Source organism: Pyrus communis, chromosome 13 (genome assembly GCF_041283825.1).
Source record: "Pyrus communis isolate YQ-2024b chromosome 13, ASM4128382v1, whole genome shotgun sequence".
Classification (NCBI taxonomy): Eukaryota; Viridiplantae; Streptophyta; class Magnoliopsida; order Rosales; family Rosaceae; genus Pyrus; species Pyrus communis.
In genome coordinates, this window is record NC_142577.1 from 26,616,411 (window position 1) to 26,633,486 (window position 17,076).

General features: G+C 36.9%; 3 protein-coding genes across 3 annotated transcripts; 1 reads left to right on the forward strand and 2 right to left on the reverse strand.

The window, feature by feature from the left end:
• Window positions 1-722: 722 nt before the first annotated feature.
• Window positions 723-2,988, reverse strand: CRR28 (Tetratricopeptide repeat (TPR)-like superfamily protein). Its single transcript, XM_068477927.2, has one exon. The coding sequence runs from the start codon at window positions 2,807-2,809 to the stop codon at window positions 971-973; it is 1,839 nt and encodes a 612-aa protein (XP_068334028.2). The 5' UTR covers window positions 2,810-2,988; the 3' UTR covers window positions 723-970.
• Window positions 2,989-5,433: 2,445 nt separating this feature from the next.
• Window positions 5,434-7,316, forward strand: LOC137737414 (uncharacterized). Its single transcript, XM_068476874.2, has 2 exons — window positions 5,434-6,117; window positions 6,677-7,316. The coding sequence occupies exons 1-2, from the start codon at window positions 5,669-5,671 to the stop codon at window positions 7,122-7,124; spliced, it is 897 nt and encodes a 298-aa protein (XP_068332975.2). The 5' UTR covers window positions 5,434-5,668; the 3' UTR covers window positions 7,125-7,316.
• A 6,887-nt stretch (window positions 7,317-14,203) lies between these two features.
• On the reverse strand, window positions 14,204-15,595 carry LOC137736420 (thioredoxin H2-like). Its single transcript, XM_068475690.2, has 3 exons — window positions 15,391-15,595; window positions 15,041-15,162; window positions 14,204-14,670 (listed from the first exon to the last, which is right to left on the reverse strand). The coding sequence occupies exons 1-3, from the start codon at window positions 15,520-15,522 to the stop codon at window positions 14,535-14,537; spliced, it is 390 nt and encodes a 129-aa protein (XP_068331791.1). The 5' UTR covers window positions 15,523-15,595; the 3' UTR covers window positions 14,204-14,534.
• Between the last annotated feature and the right edge of the window lie 1,481 nt (window positions 15,596-17,076).

The window sequence follows — 17,076 nt, forward strand, 5'->3', positions numbered from 1 at the left end:
CCAAAAGTTACCAATAATCGAGAAGAGATCTCTCATATCTTTATCGGGTTAAGTGATTTGGATCTTTTCAATTTTATCTAACGATTTAAAATTATTATAGCTTTTAAGGCGTTAAAATAGGTGAATAGATAGATGAAATTTGAAAGGTCTGAATCACATAATTCGATGATCTTGGTGGAAGAGGATCTCTTCTCCCAATAATCCATGACGTGTACACACTGCCATGCAGATTTGAACGTTAGGGAGTTTTGGTGTTAGCGCCAAGCGTGTAAAATGTTTTACTTTATTCACCAAGGCTTTTTGCTGAACACTTTGTAGGTTTATTATCGTTAATCAAAACATATTGTGAACATGTCAAAAAGAAACAACCTGAAGAGTAATAATAAAAACACTCATAAAATTTGTCGAGTGTTGCTGACGCAATCTGTCAAGATATGTATAATAGGCATTATATCAAATACTTGGTAAGCACAAAAAGAACGCGTACTAATATTTGAAGGATCTTGAGACGATCTTCACATGTATATTTTTTGAATTTTGAGTGGTCTACAGAAATTTTTGTGTGAATTTCGAGTGGTCTAAAGAAATATTTGTGTACATAGTATTATTGACAGGATCAAGTTATTGACCTTTGATAAGCTCGTTAAGACCATGTAAGCTTGACATCTCTACTCAAAAGTCAATTAGGGTTTGTAGTATCTCAAATCCACTTCGGTGCATTCTTGCCAATTAGTATGTTGTCTCGTAGGATTTGCTAATCTCAAAATATTGGAAGAAATGCTAATCAAAGTGGGATTCTCCGAAGACTGTCTACCACCTCACAATTAACGTTAATTTCCATGCCAACTTTACAAAACATTGTAATAAAAACATGAGGTGGCAGAGAGTTAAGAAAAGTACCACTTTTGAGCAGTCTCCATAGCATTTTTCTATTTACATGGCACTGGTGATACAATACAAGAGCAAAAAGCTACCAATAATCCATACAAGAGCAGACGCCATCTTTAAAATGATGGAATCGAGCACGATCTCTCATGATAATCTCCACGTCAAATAATTCAGAAATTAATTTGGTCACCTTATGGCAATCGTTGCATATCCGCAGATTCTTAAATATACGTATGGGCACGCCAGACTTTAAGTTCAACAGTCCAAAGGCAATGGCTATTCTCTCGCTGTGCAGCCCAACACCAACCGATTGCCATCGTTTTTCATCAATCAAATCTCCTTGGGAACATTCCGGCGCATAACCTACTGCCTCCAGCTTCTCTTTGATCGTATCAAGGACCCGAAAAATTTCTCTACTGCGAGGATGCGATGTGTCTCCAGCAAAAAACTCGTGGGTTATACCATCAATCTCTATCAAACTACACCCCGGCTCTTTTGTTATGCCGTCCTCCGCCATTAGTTTCCTAATTGATCCGACATCATTCCAACGGCTAGCTGAGGCGTAGATTCTTGACAAGAGCACATAAACACCACTAGAAGCATCCCCTTCTGAGGACTCGAGGATCTGCCTGGCCACTTCTTCGCTTAGCTCAATGCTAGCTTCGTGTTGCTTGCTACAAGCATCGAGAAGACTCCTCCATATTACAGTGTCGGGTTTAACAGGCATTGTTGTTACCAAATTCAAAGCTTCGTCGATGAAACCTGCACGTGCCAGAAGATCAACTAGGCATCCGTAGTGTTCTAGCCTTGGTTCAATCCTGTAGTCCTTTACCATCATATCAAAAAACCTACGGCCTTCTTCAACCATTCCTCTGTGATTACATGCACTCAGAACTCCGACAAATGTGATAGAATTGGGCGCAAAGCTTTCCGTTTCAACCAAACAATCAAAACATTTCAAAGCTGCCTCAGCTTGCCCGTGCAGGGCGAGCCCTAGAATCATATAATTCCACAAAGTTACATCGCGTTTAGGCATCCTATCGAATACTTGCTGAGCAAGTTTCAAGGACCCGCATTTGCAATACATATCAACCAACGAAGAATTGATCAAAACATCGCTAGCTACATTACTGTCGCACTTCCTTAACACATAACCATGAGCCCACATCCCCAAATACAAAGCCCCTAACCCAGCGCAAGCATTTATAACGCTTTGCATTGTGTACCCATCAGGCTCAAACACCTTCTGCATTTCACCAAACACCTTCAGCGCAGTCTCAAACTCCCCAGCCCGAACATACGAGTCAATCATAACATTCCACGACACAATGCTTCTTCTTTCGCGCATTTCCTCAAACACCTTCTCTGCCAACTCCAAACACCCACAAGACGCATACAGATGAATCAAACTGTTGCTTACATACACATCCGAATCAAACCCAAGTTTCACAGCGTTTCCATGCGCTTGTTTCCCTTCAGACAAGGCAAACAAGTACGCACAAGCTCTGAGAACAAACGGGAAAGTATATTCGTCGGGAAAAACATCCCCTTCTTCCAGCATTTTGCAGTAAAACAGTATTGCCTGCTCTTCGTGCTCGGAGCTTCGAGCGCAGGCCCGGAGGAGAGTGTTCCACATAAACGAATTGGGTTTTTCGATCTGGTCGAAAACCCGAAACGCGTAGTTGATGTCAGCGAGGGAGGAGAAATGCAGGATTCGGCTGTGGAGGAAGAGGGTGTGGGGGTTGGTGGACAATGTGGTGCGCAATGTGTGGGCGTGGATTTGCTTGAGCTGTGACATGTCCGTGCATTCGTTCAGCAGGCGGAGGAGATGGGCGTGGTGGTGGGTGCGGGAGTCTCCATTGTTGGTGTTGGGGAGAGGGAGATGATGAGGACGTGGGGTTGGTGTGGTTGCCAGAACCATTGCCGCGCTGCCGAATCTTTGCAATGCCGCCAAATCATAAGCAGATCGAAATCGGTTTTATCTTCTTTTTTATTTTTATTTATTTTTTGCCAAAACTTGTTTTCGTGTGGTTGCTAGAAACATTTATGAGTGGCAGCAAATTACCTCGAATGGATGTTGTGGTAGATGGAATGAGTTCATCTTCACGAAAACTTATCACATATAAAATATATATAATATTATATTATTAAATTAAGACGTTACGTAATGATGATCTTATACAAATTTATGGAGTTTTCATAAAATTTCACTATAGTCAGCATATTTAGTCGATTTTTTATGCAAACAATATTGAGGCGTCAAATTATTTGAGCTAGGTTTTTAACAATAAACGATATGTTTGTCAAGTGAGGAAGGAATCCATTATAGAACATTTAGTAACCGTGGCGCAATTTTAAGCCCTCGTATCAACATTTTGTAACTCATTTTTTATCCTATTTAGTTCATGTTTATTTTTGACAGGTTTATCTTCAATAGTGCGGACAAATAAGTAATTTGATTTTTTATCTATTAGATTGATAAGTTGAAAAAAAAAAATATTAACTTAATTCAATTATAACTGTTTATTTCTCGAACTAACTAGTCTGAATTATTAAAGAAATAATAAAGCACTATATTAAAGAAACCCTAGTTCTTATCTTATCTTCCATGCGAATGCTTAGACTTTTGGCATTCCCCTTTAAATAGATGACACTTTGCTTTGGCGTTCCTCTTTTATCATCACGGAAAAAGCTAAATTAAAGACAACTTGACAATCACTTAAAGAGAAAGCATTTCGTAATTGAAAACTGAAAACTGTTCATCTTTCCATGCTTTCTTCATGTCGGTTAGAGAAAAGTAGCTTTACCGCCATCGCCATATCACCACTGGGCCATTGGATTTGGACGTGGATGATGACTTCTTTCGTGGCATCAAACAAACTTCCACTTGTAAACTTCTAACCAATATCGTGCAAAGGGATATTCTCCGGATCTTTTCATTCTAATCCATTAAGTTTGGGGATTCAGTCTGTTAAAATTTAATCCAACGGCTAAAGTTATTATAACCTTTAAAGTGGACCCCTATTTGTAGCCATTGGATCAAATTTCAACGGTCCGGATCCCCAGACTTGATGGATTAAGTGAAGGGATCTAGAGATGATCCCTTTCCCAATATCTTACCCATATGAATAGTCTGTCACTATTATATTGATCTAATACACTATATGATGAATCACTTGTAAATAATCAATCTTAATAAGGTTTTTTGTATCGTAGAATGACAAATAATATTTTACGAAGAATGATATTATAACCCTCCATTCTTTATACTACTAAATAGTCTGGATTATTAGAAGAAAATACAAGCACAAAAAAGCCCTAGCCATCGGCCCTAGCATGTACTTTGGGTGCCGGTGGCAATCCCCTTTTTTCTCCTCCTTCCCTTCTTCCCTCAATGTGTTTTGATTATTCTGCCTTCCTTCCGAATGTTACTTTTCGAAATATTAAATCTAATTTACTCTTTATCATTTCGTTACACTCATGGTTGCAAGTAGCATCGACAACAACTCCTTGTCCCATAAGCAAGCAAATAATATGTCATTGCCTACTTTCATAAGTCAATTCGCCGGCCAGCTGCTTTTTTACAATTCTTGCTCATTACAATCATTGAATGCTCCAAAGCATGTCGACCGCCAAATTACAGCTTCACAAGATACACTGACAATTTAATACTCACAATGTCACATATTTAAAGAAGAAAGGCCGGCGTATTAATCACTATTTTCAACTTAAACGAGGTTAAAAAAGCACCAAAACGATGTCGTGTTACGCAAAGATTACGTATAAAGCGGCCACCCAAATATCACTCATCTAGCTCTGCAACGTGGACCAACATTAGGATGTATTAAGACTTGACGGATTTAAGATTCTAACATTGTGGGTATTGGTGTTAAAGATTTAAGTTTTTAAAACAAACAAAGCGCGAAGCACGTAATACAATTTCAGTTTATTTGCCCATACATTTTATCAAACACTTGTTGGACTTCTTGTCGTCAACTGAACTGTGTTGAGCACATATGAAACAGATATCGAGATATACTGAAGGAATCTGATAAGTGCTATCGAGAGAATTTGTCAAGTGCTCTTAACGCAATATGCCAAGTGTTGCCCAGATGTGTAGAGCAGACATTACATCAAATATTTTGTGAGCACAAAGACACCCATGCCAAACATTAGAAGGGTACTCAGAGGACTTTCACATGTGTATTTTTCGAACTTTGTATGGTTTGAAATCACCTTGGTCCCAATATACATCCAACACAATAGACAAAGTCGCATAATATTACCATTTCAAGTATAACACGTAGATTTTTTTATTAATGTACTATAAAACTATAATACATCATTTTATATCGTTTAATTTTATTATAACACGAAAAATAATACATCAAATCACTTATATTTTCAGCACCTATAAAAAATTTGCAATACCAACGACCTACCAGAATCTGTGCAACTGTAACTACAAATATATTTCCTTAAAAAATAAAAATAAAACAAAGTCTACAAAGATACTTCAAGTCTGCTAGGCTCCCACCTCACTGCACGTTCTGCTACAGATTTGATTTATTTAAAATGCCCGCAGTGTCCTTCACTCCAATACCCCCACCACCGCTCCATTGACGAAACGCGCACCAAACACTGAAAATTATAACTCCAAACGCCAAATTTAAAACCGCGTTTGCTTTCTGCTGGATAACCACTTTTCCACATCCGGCTTTTCTCTCCGACTATCCCCTATCAAATCAGAGCCGTTGATAATTTCGATCAGAGCAATCACATGGGTGTGGATTTCTACAACGTGCTGAGAGTGAACCGGAACGCGACCCAGGAGGACCTGAAGAAGGCGTACAAGCGCCTGGCGATGAGGTGGCACCCCGACAAGAACCTGGTCGACAACGAGGAAGCGGAGGCCAAGTTCAAGCAGGTGTGCCAGGCGTACGATGTTCTCAGCGACCCGCAGCGGCGCCAGATCTACGACATCTACGGCGAGGAGGGGCTCAACTGCGGCGACCCGGATGACATTTTCGCCGAGTTTTTCGGCGGATCTGGCGGCGTTGGGGACAAGGTGTTCAAGAAGAGCAGTGTGAATGGCGAAGGGCGTAATGGTAATTTGAAGAGTAAGAAGGCTGCGGCGACAGAGAGCAAGTTGGTGTGCAGTTTGGAGGATCTTTACAGGGGGGCGAGGAGGAAGATGAGGATTTCGAGAACTGTTCCTGATGGGTTCGGGTGAGTACTCTGTTTCTGTTTGTTTTCTGGTTGGTTTTTTTTTTTTTTAATATGTCGGAATTGCTGCAAAGTTTGTTTCCTTTTTTTTTGTTAACTGAGATTTTGATTTTCGGGAAGTGATGTGTTTGTATGGTTTGTTAATTGAGAGTTCTGCGTCTGTTGACTTGTTTAGTTGACTTTGATTAAGGCATGATAAGCTGGGGGATTACTGTTAATATGGTTAAAATTGGATTAAATTGCCGTTTTTAGGTAGGTGATCTTGACTTTTAATTCAATCTAAAATTGAATAAGAAACATTTGAAATGGATTTTGGATTAGGTTTCTTTCAGGTTCATGATCTTAAATATTACCCAAATAACGTGTTCTTAATTTGTGTCTACTTGGGTAGACGTTGATATTATGTCAGTTGGTTAGGACAATATGTTGGACGCGAGTTATACCAGTTGGCCGGAACAATGCGTTCCGCCCTTGTGAAACGCATTCTCTATTCCAGAAGATTTTTGCCCTCTGTTGTAGCTCTTTTTTGCCTTATAACGTTGAAGCAACAACTCTGTTGCAGTAAGCCAAAGACTATTGAGGAAATCCTAAAGATAGACATCAAGCCTGGCTGGAAGAAGGGTACAAAGATCACATTCCCAGAGAGAGGAAACCAAGAGCCGGGCTTCTCTCCGGCTGATCTCATCTTCGTCATCGACGAGAAACCCCACCCTCATTTCAAGAGGGATGGGAATGACCTTGTGGTCACTCAGAAATTATCCCTACTAGAGGCTCTCACCGCGGCGGTCGTCAATCTGACAACGTTGGACGGAAGGGTTCTCAAGATCCCGGTGAGAGACATAATCAAACCTGGCCATGAGGAGGTGGTTGCTAATGAGGGAATGCCCATCTCTAAAGATCCGACCAAGAAAGGAAACCTTAGGGTCAAGTTCAACGTCGTCTTTCCGGCGAAGCTCAGTGCAGAACAGAAGGATGGTCTGAGGAGAGTGCTGGGTGGAGGTGATACCTGAAGGCTATGAGAATTCATATGCTTGGGATAAAAACCAAATCTATTTAACCCTAATTGTCAATGTAAGATCATGTAAATATTTTATCTTTCCATGGTGGAATTGTGCATACTAGGAACTCTAATTTGAATGTTTGGAATCCAATATTGTAAGAAATGCTAATGGGGCTCCATAAATTGTGAGATTAATTTCTAATGGTGTATCATAATATTTTTCTTTGGTGCTCATGTCAAAGTTCCTGCAAAAACTCAAAAATTGTGTTTTTCAAAAAGAATTTTACTTACGATGTTTAATGGGTTTTCTGAAGATAAAAAATTATCATAAATTATATTCTCGTGGAACTTTTGTCACACTTCAAACTTTTTAAATTTCATGCAGGATATACTAGAGATGTTCAGATGGATAGAACTACGTTATGGCTAAATTTTATGCTCTGCTGGAATACTTATGTCACTCAGTTGCTGACCATATTTCCAAATGTATTATAACGTTGTTCCTAATGTATACACAAAAAGATCTTGCCAAAACTCTACAAATTAAATCACGATTGTTAATTGGTTTGCAATTCTAGTGAAAGTTTCGCCGCACCAAAAATTTCTTAAAATTCTAGAATATTTCGTTATAGTGCAGCGAAATTCCACAAAATTGGTTTACGATGATTTAACAAAGCAAATTAATAAAAAAGAAAGCAATACAAAGTGATAATTGATACATTGCTCACAATTTATGACTAAAAAGTGAACTAACACTCAATTACAAGCATTATAGATAATCATGAACATTAAAGAACACATAATCAATCTTATTCACCCCCTGCACCTTATTTATCTTTCCTATATTCTTTCTTTTTTCACTTTATTTCTTCCACTCTCACACGTTGGTCTGAATGTCCTTAATGTTAACTACATTGCAAAAGATGAAGAGTTGGTAGAGATGAAGAGGAAGATGATAGAGATAAACAAGAGAGATTGTATTGTTTGATTGGAGAAAATGTATACAATTGAACTGATAGGAAATGAAAGCTATACAATCCCTTATATAGCCATATACCCAATTACAGTAATACCCTTCTAACTATATTTATGTTATATTAGTTATTACTCTCCCCTCAAACTAAACTTTGAGTATCCAAGTGAAGTTTGAACTAGCCAGGTATTTGAGATTGATCTGGAACTACAAGATCAAGATGTCTGCAACGCTTCAAGAACAATGGACTGTGCAATCCTTTTGTAAATACATCTGCAATTACTATTAGGAAGCTAAACGCTGCAGAAAACCCCAAACCCGTCTTTTGCAGTTTGGAGTAGTGTATGATAGTTTAGACAACCTTGCTATCTCGAAAATATAAAGTGATTTGAATGTTCAGTCCCACATCTTTGATACAAGTTCCACTTTTGATGCTGACAGTAACCATTTCGAATAAAGTTGGTGATCCAACATTGTAGCACTTTTAACTACACCAACTTTGGAATAACCTAACAGCAAGCTTGCTGGAACAATTACAAGTAACTCTATGCATTTTACTACTATTGAAGCTAAACCGTAGTCCTATAAAGGCTGATAGGATGGTAAGAGCTGCTGCATTTGCTGCTGGGGCACGTGTTGCTTTTCCTTCGGATGCTGCATCACTTCTCAAGGTTGCTCAGGTAAAGAATGTTGTCCATATCATGCCTACAATTGGTTCTTCTACCCAATTAGTTAAACCTGGTGGCAAGTTTACCCACTCAGAACTTCCTCCTAATGTACATAACTGCTGACCAAAAGATTACTGAGAGCTTTTGTAGCTTCTTGAAGATTTGAGACACAAACCAAAACCTTTGCTCACTCCATTATCATCACTAAGACTACAACTTTAGCCGTTGGTGAAGCCATGATGAAAGACACAAGTACAATCCAGAAATCAAAACAGATAAATTCTTCTAGGCAGCAAGAGAATGACACTCTTGACACAAATGTTAAGGCAACAAGAGAATGACACTCTTGACAAATTCTAAAGCAACAAGAGAATGATACTCTTGACAAATTCTATGGAATCTAAGAAAGAATGATACTTTCTTATCCATCAAGAAAGAATGACACTTTCTTGAAATCTTGTAATCCAACCAAATCACTGAATGAAACAATAGTTTATCTTAGACAATTCATCCAAAAAACATCAAAACAACTTGACAAACATGTGTCTTCACCAACTTCACAAAACAACTTGAGCTGTGCATTTCTTCAAACATGTGGACTGCACAAAGTTGAGAAATTTTGTCCACAATAGAGAAAAGAACATGGATCAAAGTGGCAGATATAGAGCACAGAGAGCATAATTTGAATAACCATCAACAAAAAATTATATTGGCAAACAATTAAGAAACTATATTTCATCATTCTTCAACTAATGTCAATGGCCTTCACAATTACTCATGTATAAAATCTCACACTTTATCTTCTACAGCAATTCCACAAACACCATATATGCATAAAGAAGAGGACAGATACAAGTAACAACCCGACAGAGTCCAAGATCCCACTTTCCAATCAGCAACGAAGAAGAGAAATTCCCAGACGAATAACAGAAAGAATCACCACCGAATCGAGATTTGCACAGTAGAAAGAAGATGGATCTCGGCACCGTAATCTTTTGACGACCCAGATTTTGACCGACACTCTCTGTTCATAGCCTAAATCTCTCTCTCAAATCCCTAATTTCTTTCGAATTTCATATCCCCAAGTTCTGAAACTATGCAGTCTTCATGAAAACCCTAACCCTTACGAATTTTAGCTCTCCTCCCCTCTCTCCACCGTCGATTTAGCAGAAATCCTAAACGCCACTGTTTCGTGTTCATGATGACACTCTACCTGTTCTACGAATCAGCTTCAGTTTACTCTCTGTTCCTGGCTCAGAGGTACAACACCGGAATCGAACTGCCGGAGAAGGTGTTTGAGACTGATAATATCAAGGCGGAGATGAAGAATGGCATGCTGAAGGTGGTTGTTCCAAAGGTAAAGGAAGAGGAAAGGGCCGACGTCTTCCATGTGAAGGTCAAGTAGTGGTGCCGTGTTGGTCTCACCGGCTTCATCTTGAAACCCAGAGGAAAAACCCCAAAACTAAACACAAAACCCTCAGCGGAAAAATCCAGAGACCAAAAATAAGAACTATGAATACGGAAGCATAAACGATCAAATACGCGGAAACAAAAGAAAGTAATGAAGAAAGATAGAAAGTAATGAGAGAAGAGGAATCGATCACCAAGATCCATGGGGTGAGCCTTGGTGCTCGCATACTATATTAACTACATTACAAAAGATGAAGAATTGGTACAGATGAAGAGGAAGATGATAGAGAGAAACAAGAGAGATTGTATTGATTGATTGGAGAAAATGTATACAATTGAACTTTAGGAAATGAAAGTTATACAATCCCTTATATAGCCATATAACCCAATTACAATAATACCCTTTTAACTATATTTCTGTTATATCAGTTATTACTTAAACAATTGAATTACAAAGCCTACAAACTCTTTAAAAAGCTTAATTATAATTACTTACAAGTTTATTGCTGTCTTTGGAGGCAGCGAAGTGGGTGTTCCATTGATGCTTGGAATGGAAGGCAACGACGCGAGACTTGTGTTCATGTGAAGATTCGTCGTTTTGAATGTGCGACATGTTGCCTCCCGTTTCTTCTTCTTCTTCTCTGTCTCTAAGAGATGATGATAAAACTAAATAATAAGCTTAATTATTTTCTTCCAGTCGACTGCGTTTGGCGTGGATATTTGGTGTTGGTGGGAAGGGGTTTATATGGTGGTTTTGGGCAAGGGCAAAAGTTCTGTGATGAAATATAAGAATGGGATTCGTTTCGCCTCTTTGTACTATGCCACTGAACTTAATTCGGAAGAATTTTAAGGCAGCTAAGATTTGATATTAATAATTAGAAAAAGGATATATATATATATATTTTTATATATAAACTCATTCCTTTGCATAGTGCACGTTTGATTCATCATTCGTAGTTCGTACCCCTACATTTGGTAGAAAAATTGACGGCGTAATAGATTGATAGAGGGCTGGAGTAGGATTCTCTCATATATTTTTTTTTCTCTTTCCTATGAAAATAAGAGATGTGAGAATTCTAGACCAGAGGGCAAAGTAAGATTTAATTTGAGGACTACATAAGCCAATATTCAAATTTATGGATGAAATGTTTTCAAAATAATAATTCAACGACTATTGCTATAAATAAAGTATTTATAACATATTTGTTGATCATATTGTGAATTATATCTCCAATTAAGACGACATTAGTTCTAATGATATGTTCACGAAAAGGTAGATATAGCAATTTTTTTCCGCTTCTATGGATATTTTTAGGACGTTATAGTAGTTTTAGGAGTTTCTGCACACTCTTTCCTTACAAGCCTATTTTTAAAATGATCAATTGTTCGGTTTAAGAGTTATTGCATATAGAAGAGTGGTGTAATGTTATTACTCAATTGTCCCCATATCAAAAAATAACATACGATAGAGTTGTTTAAAAGATTTTGGGCACCTTTCTCTTACAAGTCGGTTTTATAGGTCAAATTCTATCCATATGTTCTTAGCAGATGAATCCAAGACGTTTCTTTTTTTATTTTAAAAAATTACTTTTATTAGCGAGTGGGGGGAGGGGGGGGGGTTCGAACTTGAAATTATGGTTAGAAACACAATACTCTATTAAACCACATACAAATGAATCCAAGACATTTATTAAGTCAAAATGACAAACGGTGAGAGGTGGTGTTTCCGGAGTTGGGATCTCTTATTAAAAGTCAATTCAACCATTTATCATGTTCTAATTGAAGGTAAATGCTGGGATTACACCAATTAGAGTGTAAAGAGGAGTTGGCTGTTGTTAATGTCAACGGGCAAGTTTTGTCACATGACGTAAAAAAACAAAGAGAATTGCATATATTCACCCTAAGCAGCTTCCAAAACCAAAACTAAAACTAAAAGTCAGCTTAATCACATGACCAAATGGAATTTCTTTTATGTTTCAGATTACGTTATATTTTAAAATATGTGATCATTAGATTCTTAATCAATAATACGGTGATTAAAATCTAACAGTTAAAGTTTTTATAAATATAATATACTTCAGAATCTAATAAGCTGGGGGATTACTGTTACATTGGATAAAATTGCCGTTTTGGGTGGGTGATCTTGACTTTTAATTCAATCTAAAATTGAATAATTAAGAAACATTTAAAATGGATTTTGGATTAGATTTCTTTTAGGCTTCATGATCTTTCTTACCTTGTTATTACCTAAATGATGTGTTATTAATTTGTGTGTAATTAGGTAGACATGGATTATCTCAGTTGGTCAGGTCAATATGTTCGTCCATATCATTTTAGTTTGATCACACGCAAGTTATACTAGTTGGATGTAACAATACGTTCCTCCCTTCTAAAACGCATTTTCTTTTCCAGAAGATTTTTGCCCCCTCTAGTAATTGTGCTTCTTTTTTTTTTTTTTTTTTTTTTTTCATTATAATGTTGAAATAACTTCTCTGTTGCAGTAAGCCAAAGACTATTGAGGAAATCCTAGAGATAGACATCAAGCCTGGCTGGAAGAAGGGAACAAAGATCGCATTCCCAGAGAAAGGAAGCCAAGAGCCGGGCTTATGTCCGGCTGCTCTAGATCTCATCTTTGTCATCGACGAGAAACCCCACCCTCTTTCAAGAGGGATGGGAATGACCTTGTGGTCACTCAGAAATTATCTCTACTAGACTAGAGGCTCTCACCGGAGCATTCGTCAATCTGACAACGTTCGATGGAAGGGTTCTCATGATCCCGGTGAGAGACATAATCAAACCTGGCCATGAGGAGGTGGTTGCTAATGAGGTGATGGCGTAATGCCCATCTCTAAAGATCCGGTCAAGAAAGGAAACCTTAGGATCAAGTTCGACGTGGTCTTTCCGGTGAAGCTCAGTGCAGAACAGAAGGATGGTCTGAGGAGAGTGCTGGGTGGAGGTGATACCTTGAACGTTGGAATCCAAAAATTGGTAGGCTAGATGACTTGGTTTACAAGTCATTAGACGTTCAAGGACTCTCGGTGCCCTAATGTAGTAGATATATTGGAGTCTTAACTATAAGCAATCTATTAGGACCCTTATTAGCTAAACACAAAGATATAGAATCATGATGGGACTTTAATTGATTTAATAGAGTATGGGTTGAAATTCTGTCCGATAATAGGCTGGATTTGATGAAAACCCTAGCTATAAAACAAGGTAGCAGTCCCTGCTTCCATACCAGTCGAATCTCGCAAAAGCTACAAACCTATTTCGTTAGTAGAGTTCATATAAGTACTGGAAGTAGAAGATTACTTCTGTTTGCACCAAGAATGGCCATGCCCATGCATGCGTGTGATATACTTATTGCGTATCTCCTATATAACTGTTAAAGATCTTAGCACTTTTTTCTTACACTTTTTTTCCTTGGATGCTCATGTTAAAGATCTTGCAAAAACTCAAAATTGCACTTTTAAAATGGAATTTTACTCACAATGTTTAATCGGTTTTCCAAAATTAAAGAAATGTCATAAGTTATATTTTCGAGGAAATTTTGCCACACCACAAACTTCTTAAAATTCGTATTATAGATGTACTAGAGATGTTCAAATAGACGGAACTACGTTATTGCTAAATTGTACGCCCAGTTGGAATTTTCTATTTATCTTTCAATTTTTTTTACTTGAAAGGGAAATACTTATGTCACTCAATTGATGACAATATTTCCAAATGTATTATAACATTGTCCTTAATATACACACAAAACATCTTGCGAAAATTCAACGAATTTTATTCACGATTGATAACTGGTTTTCGGAATTTTCGCTGCTGCACAATTTCCTAAAAATCATGCAGAATATTTCATTATAGTGCAGCGAAATTCCCCAAATACGTTTATGAAGTTTTTATTTATTTAGTTATTTATTTTTTAATTTTTTTTTATACAAAGCCAATTAATCGAAAGAAAGCAATACAAGGCTCACAAATTAAGTGATAAATTTTATTGATACATAGCTCACAATTTACTAAAAAAAAAAAAAACTAAATTAACACGTGAGAAGTACAAACATCATAGACAATCATGAAAATTAAAGAATACATGATCAATCTTATAGAGTAGGATTATCTTTCGCCCAAATTCCTTTTCCTCCCTTCCTCTTCTCTCTACTTTCCTCTTCAATATGGCTTAATTGTGACGATTCCAATAGTAAAAGACTGATAATAATTCCTCTTCTCTCTACTTTCCTCTTCTCTTTCTTTTTCCCTTTATTTCTTCAGCTCTCACACAGTGGTAGCACGTCATCATCATTATATATTCCCAATCGAGCTTTCATAATTTATTCAAAGCATCAGTTAATTAATCCATACTTAATTATGATGTCCTGTGTTTCTCAATCTTCGTTTGCAGTTCATCTTTCCTGGTCCCCACGATCCTATCAACCACCTCCCCTTTCTTCACATATACAAATGAAGGCATTACCTGCACACCAAACTCCATTGCCACATCCTGCATCCATCCACTCATAGTTAAATTTAAGATCACGACTTGACAAATTTTTTTATTTTTTTTCCATCATTAATGATATTATTTTCAAAAGTGAGTGACCATGTATTTCTTAATCACTTGGCAACTAAGATAACATTTATGATATTTGTATGTCACGTTCAATCACGAATCAAGTCCATTTTTCAACAAGATGTTATTAATACTTCACAAAAGTCATTACATTTCCCTGCTTATATATTCCATTTAATATTTTTGCGAGGAATCAATGTATAATAACTTTTTTGAAGTGTAACTAACAATTTTCTTGGTAATATATATGTAAAATCTAAGAAAAATATGAGGAGAAGTATTCATGCATAAATATATATCCCGGTAGCTCGTCGACATCAAGCTTGACGAACTCAACGTCTGTGAATTTATCAGCGTACTCTCTGAAGATTGGCTCCATCGCTCTACAAAGTCCACACCATGTAGCCGTGAAATCAATCACCATCTGTTCATCTCCATCAAAACTAAATTAGTAATCAATTAAGCAACTTCATTAAAATAAATAGAGTATGGTAGAGTTGTATATCATATACAGAGCTTAATTATGGCTTTCCTTATATATAAACAAGAGTGCAGGAAGGAGAATTCGAACTCGAGACTTTCATGGATGTCCTTAAGCAATTGAACTAAAAAGCCTGCAAATTCCTTAAGGAGCTTAAATATAATTAATTACCAGTTTATCGCTGTTTATGGAGGCAGCGAAGTGGGTGTTCCATTGATGCTTGGAATGGAAGGCCACGTTGCGAGACTTGTGTCCATGTGAAGATTCATCCGAGTCTTGGATGTGTGACATGTTGCCTCCCATTTGCTCTTCTTCTTCTCTTTGTCTCTGAGAGGATGATGAAGCAAAATAATAAGCTTAATTAATTTCTTTTAATCGACTGCGTTTGGCTTGATATTTGGTGTTGGTGGGAAGGCGTTTATATAGTGGTTTAGGACAATGGGCAAAAGTTGCGTGATGAACTCGGATTCGTCCTCTTTGATAGGACCATGCTACGCTCTGGATTGTACACCGCCGAACTTAATTTGGAAAAGATTTAAGGCACCTTAGGATTGATATTAATCATTATAGAAAGGACATTTTCTTTTAATATAAACTCATATTCCTTTCGCATAGTGTACATTTGATTCTTCATTCGTACTCTTAAGTTTGGTAGAAAAAATTGACGGCGAAAAAAACTGATAAAGGTCAAAGCAAGATTTAATCTGGAGATTACAAAATCTAATATTCGAATTCATGGACGAAATGTTTTCAAAATCATAATTCAACGGCTATTGCTATAATTAAAGTGTATTTAGAACGTATTTATTGATCAAATTGTAATTATATCTCCAACTGAGATGACACTGGTTCTAATGATACGTCTATGAAGAAGTACATCAAACATTTTTTTCTTCACTTTTATGGATATTTTTAGGACATTAATTATAATAGTTTAAGAGTTTTTGCACACCCTTTTCTTACAAGTCGATTCTTACAATGGTCAATTTTTTGGTTTAAGAATTATCGCGTACGGAAGCGCAGTATAATGTTAAGACTCAATTGTCTTCGTATCGAAAAATAATATGTGCTAGTGTTGTTTAGAAGCTTTTGGGCACCTTTCTCTTACAAGCCGGTTTTTAAGGACAAATTCTATCCATATGCTCTTAGCAGATAAATTCAAGACGTTCAAATGAACACCGCAAAAAGATGAAATAGAAAAAAAGTAGAAGTCCGAGAGACAGTGAGTGGTGGTGTTTCTGGAATTAGGATCCAAGTCAATTCACTCATTTTTCATTTTCTAATTAAAGGTAAACGCTGGGATCCCTAATTACATCAATCAGAGTGTAAAGAGGGTTGGCTGCTGTTAATGTCAGCGGCAAGTTTTGTCACATGACGTAAAAAAAGAGAATGGCATATGTTCACCATTAGTAGCATCCAAACTAAACTAAAAGTCAGCATAATCACATGACCAAACGGATTTTTTTTTTTCTTTTTTTTTTATGTTTCGGAGTTCAATATATTTTAAGATATTTTATCATTAAACTCTTGATCAATTATACAATAATCTGAATCTAACCGTCAAAGTGTTTAAAATATAATGGTTTTTTAGTTAAAATGGTTTCTGAGATTTGCATAACTCCTCGCTTTGGTCCCTAAAATTTGAAATCGATATAATTGGTCCCTAAGTTTGTTCACAATCAATTATTTTGATCATTCAGTGAAAAATCTCCATAAAATAAGGATAAAATGATAAAAATACTCTCAATCTTTGTTAAATCATCTTGGTATATTGTTTATTATATTGAGAGTAATTTTGTCATTTTAATCCTTATTTAACATAATTTTTCACCGAGGGACCAAAATGATTGATGGTGG